General features: G+C 43.1%; 1 protein-coding gene across 1 annotated transcript in view; it reads left to right on the plus strand.

The window, feature by feature from the left end:
• The window catches only part of DHX37 (DEAH-box helicase 37), a 70806-nt gene extending 70303 nt beyond the window's left edge, over nt 1-503 (plus strand). The window contains exon 28 of the mRNA XM_068243840.1: nt 54-503. Coding sequence (XP_068099941.1) covers nt 54-136 — 83 coding nt within the window. The 3' untranslated portion in view covers nt 137-503. The remainder of the gene's footprint in view (nt 1-53) is intronic.
• Nucleotides 504-10024: the final 9521 nt, after the last annotated feature.

The following is a 10024-nucleotide window of genomic DNA, read 5'->3' on the forward strand; positions in this document are numbered from 1 at the left end:
TGTAGGTTTGCATCCATTCAGTTTAGACATTTTGTTTTCTTTCTGACCCACAGACTTGCTACATGCCTACAATCAATGGATTCCCGAGGCTGTACATGAAGAAATAGCCAAAATCTGGCCACCAGTTACATCTTGATCCCTTCTGAATGAACTCTACTTCTACTGAGCCATCAACTTGGATTCAGAGAATGTTTTATAGAACCTCTGCTTAGAAGTGCCTTAAAAGTTTTAATGTTGAGAAGAATAATTTCAGAGCTATGATCACCCAGAGATCGTGTTGTAGAGTCTCGCTCTGATATGTTTATGATGGATGCCATACAAGGGTTTTATGGATGTTCTCCTATTTACAGACTGTTATTGAGGTTCTACAGCTAGACCTACATATTGTATAATATGTACATACTGTATTGACCTTAAACCAATGTAACTATATTTTTTACTTTTTTTGTCTGAAATCATCTTTGTGTAATCTGAATTTGTTTCTTGTCCAATATGCAAATAAAAGATGGAAAAAAAGCTCTATAGAAATATCATAATACACCACTTTGCAGCTAGATTGTGTTTCCATTGCCTGGACATGGCTTTGATGACTGAACCAAAACCGTTTCAGAAATGTCTCCCCCTTCACAAATGCCACTGGGATATACACAGCATATGGGGAAGAAAAGGTACTGCATTTGTGTTTTCTGAATGTTCAGTCTAGTTCTCCTTATAGCACCATTATCTTCCATGGTGCTGTACAAAGTAATGCAAACCACACACTGGCGGACAGAACTTGCAACAGGGCACTGAAGGACATGTGCGGTGAAGAGCATGAATTTTCACTGTTAATGTTAAACTTTAGAGCCTGTTTCCACCACATGCAAATTCGTGTTCATTTCCTGCACACAGGTTGCATAGCAATGTATTTAAAGGGATTGTTTCCATTGTGTGCAGAATCTGTATTAAGATCTGTGCAGAAAAAAAATCTTTTTGTTGATGTAAATAAAAGTGGGGGAAAAGGAAAAAAATGTAGTAAATTCGCACTTAAAATATGCATGTATACGTATGGGAATTTGCATTCACATGCAATTTCACATCTGGAAAATAGCATGCGAATTCACATGCTTCTAGTGGAAACGGGCCCTTAATGTGACCATCCATATTTTTTTTCTTATTACCTGATTGGATGTTTAAAAATTAACACTGTGAGATTGCCAGGTGATTCTGTTAGTGTGTGGCCAGAATAAGATACTTCAAGCAGGTGATGGCTCAGTCCCCCTCAGAAATGGGAAGTGGAGTCAAGCCAGTGATTGCTCCACCCCACTCAGAAATGCAGCCGTGGTTTTTTTTTTTTTGTTAAAGTTCTGCTGAGGCTTTGACCACCCCCATCTTTGTTGCTGAAGCCGCGGCCCTATTGGTGGCTGCCGCACTGGGGAGAGACTTGCTTAAATTAAAAATGAATTGGGTCACTTTCACACTGACATGTTGCGTGGTAACAGACAATATATTCATATTGCAACCGTGATGCTATTATATTGTAATGGTACGTTCACAATGGCACTTTTTGCGGAATCTGGTGAAATAACACACAGCATGCACATTTACAGCTGCGGTGAAGCATCTTGTTTTTGGATGATGAGCAATGCAACATCCCCATGTGTAAGCAGCAGAGGAGGACTGGGACCATACAAATGTTATTGTATTGTATTGTATATGCCTTTGGGGGCAAACACAACCAAGTAGGCCTTGGAGAAGAATGATTGGGACGGAGTAGTTCCAAAAAAGTGGGTACTACCATAAGAGTCAAATATAGCATGACAGAGGTCTTGTAACCCAGCTTATTAGTGCTTTCCAGTATATATCCTGCTATTCAGTGTCCTGTTGTGTCTGAACTTACCCAAGAAAAGGTGCTTTTTCCAGTAACCTTTAAGGACAGGTACACTTCGAGATCTGACTCCTCCCTGGAAACATCCAATGGCCTCTCTGTAAATTAAAACAAACATCAGCTGTTCCAGGGACAGGTCTCTCTATACCAAAGTGCTTGGAGAGCCTGGGAGGCTAAGGGCTGGTGGTACTGTGGGTGCGTGGAGGGACATTAGGTTATGGTTCCCGTGTGTTGCGTGTTTACCTCTCTTCATGGCATGCATTTGACTGGTCTTGGAGTAGAGATGGCCGTGGTGGCATTTTTTCCTTTGTGGCTATAGCTGCCGGCTGGGAAGCGGAAGGAGCAGGTGTGGGCTGAGGCCGGAAGCCGCAGACTTTTGTTCTAGTATTCAAGATGGCAGCACAGAAGTTTTCAGTTGCCGAGTGTTGACACTTCTGGGCGCCAGATTGAAAAACTGCGGCGTCCCGGCGTCTGTGCACTTGTGGCTGGCGCTGCATGGAGACTAGACCTGAGAGTGTGGGGAAGCCAGAAGTTGGCCGGGTGGCCGTACAGGAATAAGAGCACAAGGGACAGGAGGGTGAGAGGTGTTCACTGCTGCCTTGGTCTCTGAGTTGTCTCTGGTGGTCTGGCTTTTAAACACAGGTGATGCCTCCGTGTATTTGGGATACTGGTGATGGTTGCATTCCCTGTGGGGAATTATATTACTGGTGCAATATATATATTGCTTGTAGTAACTATATACTAGGTTACAATTGTGTTGTTTGTTCTGGTTTATTTCAGAGCATAGCTACTGAATCATCAAGAAGCTGTTAAGTCCAGGAAGCAGTGTCCCTGTTGAAATGTTAGTTTTCTGATTCCTTGGAATAAAACGCAATGGGGTTGATTCACTATAACAAATAGCATGCCTTATCAGAGTTAACACGCCTTATCAGAGTTACCGTGGCATTATCAGAGTAGGGTCTCAGGGCAGGACGAGTGGAGCTCTCGTCATTGCCAATTAGCAGGCATACGGTCGTAGCGCTCGCTATGCTACGCTGATGAGGCGTATTAACTCTGATAAGGTGTGTTAACTCTGACAAGGCACGCTACTTGTTATTGTGAATCAACCCCTATGTCAGCAGTGCTCACTTAGGGCCATATTCTATTGCTGAACTCGCCAGCGCTAAGCACTGGCGAGTTCTTAACTTAAGCGATGGGGGCATCGCCTAATCTTATTAAACTTTAGACCCCCCCAGGCGGAAAAAAACTCGCTTGGGCGGTATAATTGCCCAGCGAGTTCTTAACACGGTATCCAGTTACCCTTTGCATGCCTCCGGGAAGCGATGCTTACCGGCAGACATGAGCGTTAGCTTAGACCTGCAAAAAGCAGGTCTAAACCAGCTAACGCACGTCGGCACCGCAGCATCTGGGGGTCTCCTTTAATAAGGAGACCCCCAGAGCTCCCGTTGGGTCGCCGCACACTTTAGAAGCCCCCCACGTAGCTCTGCCAGGCACCCCTGTCATTATACATACTGCCGCCGATCACCCGACGCCTCTCGCCGCAAATTCCGTCGCATAATTACAGTGTATCTAACACTGTAATTACTGTCCGCATAGGAGCCCGGGCAAAGCATCTTTGAATCTGCAGCTGGGGCTCCCCATTGGTCTGAGCCATTGTATTGGTTCAGACAGCGGACCAATGGGGAGCCCCGGCTGCAGATTCAAAGATGCATTGCCTGGGCTCCTATGCGGACAGTAATTACAGTGTTCGATACACTAATTACACAACGGATTTTGCGGGTGATCAGCGGTGGTTTGTATGACAGGTGCCTGGCAGAGCTACGTGGGGGGCTTCTAAGGTGCGCGGCGACCCGACGGGAAGCTCTCGGGGTCTCCTTATTAAAGGAGACCCCCAGATGTTGCGGCGGAAGATGGCGGCGGATGTTTGGCGTGTTTGCGCATGTGTGGGGAGTGAGGCCGTGGTGCTGAAGGACAGCACCAGAGCATTAACCTCACTCCCCATCGCCCGGTAATAGGGAGCATCGCTCAGGCTTTTGCCTGAGCAATGCTCCCTAACGATCGGCCATCACGCGAAGGATATGGGCAATCGGATTTGTCAGTAATCCTCACGTGATGGCAAGGTGATAAGTAGCTCGCATCTGCAAGCTACTTATCACCTTGAATAGGATATGGCCCTTATGCTGGGAATACACGGTTCGTTTTTGCCTTCGTTTAAACCTTCGATTCGTTCGGTAAACGAATCGAGTGTTGAAAACGTATGTGAAAATAGTCATAATCTCATTATAGTTTCGATTAATAGACCCCAAAAACGAACGACTAGTGATCGAACATGTTTGATATTATCTCTCTTTATCCATCTAATCGAGCCATTGGTAGGCTTGATGGCTGTTCAGATCGATTATATATTCGTTTATGCTAGTCCGTCCCTGTAAAAAGGGATTTTCGTTTCGTTTCTTTGCAGCCTTCGATCATTGGAAAAACGAAACCATCAGAATCGAAAAAAAAAACGAAACCGTGGGTGGTGATATTAACCGTATGACCGATTATTTCGGGATCGAAAAGGACAAAAGGCACAATCGAAACGAAGGTTTAAACGAAGGCAAAAACTAACCGTGTATTCCCAGCATTAGAGTGTTGAATGAAGAATCAGCAGGTTCTTATAAAGATTTCCTTAAACTTATGATTAATGAATTGTTAGAATCTTATCAAGGTTTTTAGAGAAGCTATTTCAAGTTCTGTTGTTTAACCTGTTGCTAATCAACCACTTGTAGCAATTACTCAATCGCCTGTTACTACTGTGATTACTCAGTCACCTGCTCCTGCTTCTCAACCAATTGTTCAATTACCTGTTAGTACTGCTGATAAAGCTGTTGCTTCTGGGTCGGCTGTACAAGATGATATTGAACAGTCTGTACCAGTGCATGTGCATAAAAAGGCTATTGCTAAAGCAGATTGTCCAGTCCTGTCGGATTCTGAACCTGAAGACTATATGGATGATTTATCAGACTGTTTTTTATTTTTTTTTTCTCAAACTCCGCATACACCCGGGACTTTGACCCAACTCAGCGCTGCGTAATATGTTGGCACTTTATAAATACAATAAATAAATAATAACTTAAACAGACTGGCTTCACTGCAGCACTCCTGTGTTGGATTAGGTTTGCATTGTCGATTGATACTCTGTTATCTTACTCTATTTTCTCTTACATTTTTTTTTGACCAACAGATTCAGTCATTTTTATTATACAAAGGTGTACCACAAGAACACAAACATTTATCCTGCCCTATCACCCCTAACCACTTGATACATACACACTTCCATTTACACCAGAACATTATGGTCCCTAAAAACACGGTTAATTAGTTTGAATTCTATCTTGTGGGCAATGTTTCCACCACTTGCATGTAACAGAGTGGCGTACCGGAAAGATTCTACTAAGGGAAACTACATCTGCCAAGTTCAAAGGGAATGCTAATCACAACAGAGAAAGAACATGTGTGCATCAACCAAGTGAACCTGACAAATCTGGCTTTGCAAATTTGGCCTATTGGCTAATCACGAGACATTGCTCATGCAAATAAGCATTTGCTTTCGCATGCCTAAATATGCAGGGTCAAAAACCGCAAAACAATCGCCCTGCGGGAATTAGTTCATGCTATATAGCACTATCCAGGGGCGCCACGAGGAGGCTTCCCATTGCTGTATAGCATGAACTAATTCCCGTAGGGCAACCGCTTCGCGGTATTGGTTTTTGACCCTGCAAAGTTTGGCATGCGAAAGCAGATGCATTTCTGCGTGAGCATGTCTCATGGTAAGCCATTTTAGCCAGACTTGAAAGGGTTAAGCTTGGTGTAGAGCACGCATACATTTTCTTGTGATTGAGCAAGTTCAAAGGGAACCCAAACTGAGAGTGTGAGTGTGATTCTTAGGAGGAAATGTCTGACAAAGAGAAAGATAAACCTTCCAGATTTAAGTTTGCTGCCAGTGAAACAGATGAAATGTTGAAAGTGATTTCTAATTCATTAGTACTGAAACTAGAGGTTGCTGAGACTGTTTCTACTCCTGATGCTTTACATGTTGGCATGGAAGGGGATCATCCAATGTTTTTTTTCCGGTTCATGCTTCAACTGAAACTATTATTAATAATCAACGGAAAAATGCTGATAAAAATGTTTTCTTTTCTGGAGGTTTTAAAAGGAGATTCTCATTTGCAGAGGGAGATTGCAAACACTGGGATAAATGTCCTAAATTGGACACTGCCTTCTCTCAAGTAGATAAGGATAATGAACTCTCTTTAGAAAATCCAGGTCCCCTCAAAGATCAGTTAGATAAAAAAAAAGCAGAATTTGCATAAAAAAAAACCTTGGTCAGCAATCTATGCAAATTTCCGCCCTGCTGCTGCAACCATGTGTAGCACGTACGCTGGGTCTGTGGAAGGGGGGGGGGGGGGGGGGGAAGAGTGTGGGTGGCAACTGGGCTCATTTCTACTACAATGGAAAAAGTTTGCTACCAGACCATTCATTTGAACTTGATTCAGGTGGGTTATCATATTGTGTTTCAGGAGAAACCTCCAGAAAGATATGGAGGAGGAACATGTACCCTTTAATTTAATTCTTCAGGACATGTTAGTAAGGAGAGGAACAAAGAAAAAGAACAAAGGAAATTATTTTACTCAAATTTACTTGTGAAGAAACAGGAACATTTTGGTTAATCCTAAATCTGAAGCACCTGAATTTACCAACAGAGAGAACACAAAATGTTGACGATTCTTTTCCCTTAACATCAGAGATTGTCCGACAGCAGTAGACACATTGGGGCAGATATGGGACTTCAATCTTGCATTTGCCTTTCCTCCTCTGAATCTTTTACCTTTAGTACTAAGGAAAATTGTAGTGCCCAAATGACAGTAATTTATTATTATTATTGATTTATATAGCGCCAGCATCTTCCGTGGTGCTGTCATTCTCATAGCACTGAATTGGCCAAAGAGGTCATGGTACCCTTTACTCATTAAGTTGAGGATAGTGGATCCATTAGTCTTACCCCTTCAGAAAAACATATGACAGTCCAAGGGCAGGAAGTTACGTAAATATCCACAGTGTCGGGCATACCGCTAAGGAAGATAAACACAGCCTCCATTTAATTCTGTACAAGATATGGACTTGCGTTTACTTATGATTAAGACGGTATTCTTGATTTCAATCACCTGTGCAAGATGCATCAGTGAGTGAAGCCACATACACATGTTCAGCAAGTCTTTTAAATGCACAATTATCATTTTTGTCAAGTATGACTGATAAGATGCAGCTCAAGTCAATCCAATTGTTTGATTGACTTGAGCTGTGTCTTATCAGTCATTGGTCTCCTCTTATCGGTGATAACACCTTGTCATCTTGACAAAAGTTGTCCAACTTCTTCAAGTTGTTTGATAATCGTGCATTTAAAAGACTTTTGTTGAGCGAATGAGCGAGTGTATGAGCCTTCAGAAGTATCATTTTGGAAAGAGCCCTATTGCACCATTCATAAAGATAGAGTAATTCTGAGGACTAGTGCAGAGTTACCTAAAGTAGGGGATTTATTTTACAGAATGCAGGAAATAATATTGCCATCTTCTTATCCAAATAGCAAAAAAAAAGAGTGGCATCAAGTAGACATTAGAGAAATATTAATAGCTTATTTGAATAACGTAGAAGCCATAAGGAAGTCTGAAGCCTTATACTTTTTATTTATTTATACGTAAATTTTACAGGCAAATTGATTGGTTCAAAGGCATCAAAAAAGACTAAAGCAAATTGGATCAAGTTATGTATCTTAGAAGCCTATAAAAATATGGGAATGGATTCTCCTAAAGATCTTATGGCTGATTCTACCAGAGGGACAACTATGACCTGGGCTTTCATAGCTGGTGCTTCACTTCTGAAGATATGTAAAGCAGCGACATGGAAGAATCTGGGGATGTTCATGCGCCACTACAGACTGGATCAGATGTCTGCATCGGATCAAGACTTTGGAAGGAAAGTGTTGCAGGCGGTCAGCTCACCCTAAGGTTGGTGATGTATTTGCTTGTTCATCATCTCAAAGTATACTTGTCCTGGAGGGTTATTGAGAAAAAAACAGGGATTAGCTTACCTGGTAATGCTATTTTAAGTAACCCACTCTATATGAATATGCAGTTAAATTATGTTTTATGAATTATATGATTACTGTGATTTGTTTATGTATTATAACTGATATAGTTTTGATGTTTTATAAGATATCTTACACTATTGTAGTAGTGTTATGGTGTTGAGGTAGTTTATAGACCTGTTAGTTTTTTTGCTTGCATACATACTGCCTGACACCTGACTTTGTTTTAGTTTATAGGCCATTGGATGTTTCCTGGGAGGAGTCAGATCTCGAATTGTACCTGTCCTGGAGGGTTCCTTTAAATAACATTACCAGGTGAGCTAATCCCCGGTTTCTAGTTTATACCACAGTATATCCTCAGCTTTGCAGTGCTTGCTAAGATTGTGGCCAGCTAAAGCCTTGGGCAAGACTCCCCAACACCGCTACTGCCTATAGAGTGCGCCCTAATGGCTTCAGCTCTGGTGCTTTCAGTCCACCGGGAAAAAAGCTCAATATAAATGTTCTTTGTCTTGTCTGTATCTGCTGGTTGATATTGGGATCCATCTATTAATATTTAGTATTTTAGCCCTGCCATCTTCTGCTTTTACAGAGTGTATATTCCTGTTACCAACAGTCCCTCAGAGGGTCACACAATCTAATACCTACTGCTGGCAAATGCTGGGAGCTCTCTATGACTGGTGGCATGTATTTGGAGCCATCTATGATATTGAGAGCCACCTAAGAATAAATATAGGCTATTACACAGGCCCTAGAAGTCTCTGCATCCCTCAGCACAGTTCCACTCTCACCCGGCCTTCTGCTGTCCCCTCCGTAGTGGGTGGCGACCCACCCGGGTTGGCGGCTTCTGCGCATGTGTGCACAGCTCACGGTTGTGCTGTGGGGCCGAGAGCATTCTGTGCAGAACCACGAGTGGCGCGTGCATATGCAGATGCCACCAACCTGGCCAGGTCACCGGCTGCTTCGGAGGGGAAAGCAGAAGACCAGGTGAGAGCACATTTTAGATGTGATATCGGTATTATGTAATTTTTTGATTAACCACCCTGGCGTTCTATTGAGATCGCCAGGGCGGCTGCAGGAGGGTTTTTTTTTAATTAAAAAAAAACTATTTCATGCAGCCAATTGAGATCGCCAGGGCGGCTGCGGGAGGGTTTTTTTTTAATTAAAAAAAAACTATTTCATGCAGCCAACTAAAAGTTGGCTGCATGAAAGCCCACTAGAGGGCGCTCCGGAAGCGTTCTTCCGATCGCCTCCGGCAAGCATAAGTAACAAGGAAGGCTGCAATGAGCAGCCTTCCTTGTTTGGCTTTCCTCGTCGCCATGGCGACGAGCGGAGTGACGTCATGGACGTCAGCCGACGTCCTGACGTCAGCCGCCTCCGATCCAGCCCTTAGCGCTGGCCGGAACTATTTGTTCCGGCTGCGCAGGGCTCGGGCGGCTGGGGGGACCCTCACTCGACGCTGCTCGCAGCGGATCACCGCAGAGCGGCGGCGATCAGGCAGCACACGTGGCTGGCAAAGTGCCGGCTGCGTGTGCTGCTTTTTATTTTATCAAAATCGGCCCAGCAGGGCCTGAGCAGCACCCTCTGGCGGTAATGGACGAGCTGAGCTTGTCCATACCGCTAAGGTGGTTAATGGTAAACTGTAGTGTGTCTCACAGTAATACTAGCAAAGTTTTTTTTTATTTTTCTACCCCTTTCAACTAAAGAGAATAAAAAGTTTATTAAAAAAAATAAAGTAACAAGCTACTATTACTGCCATACGGTGCAGCAATATGGCTTCTGGCTTTGAAAAAGAGCTACTGAGCTTGAAACAGCGGGCTGTCAGCCGCTAAGGCCATTTTTATCGATGACTTGTCATTTTTTATGACTTTTTCAATAAAGAGCTAATAATTTACTGAAGGTGGTGCCTGCTTCGCTTGGGTCTGCAAGCACATTTCTCAGGTTTGCGTTATAAATTGTGATGTCATGATTAATACACTGACTGTTCACTGCATATCTGTATGTCACAAAGAAGTAAAAAAAAAAATATTTGC

Source organism: Hyperolius riggenbachi, chromosome 1 (genome assembly GCF_040937935.1).
Source record: "Hyperolius riggenbachi isolate aHypRig1 chromosome 1, aHypRig1.pri, whole genome shotgun sequence".
Taxonomy (NCBI): domain Eukaryota; kingdom Metazoa; phylum Chordata; class Amphibia; order Anura; family Hyperoliidae; genus Hyperolius; species Hyperolius riggenbachi.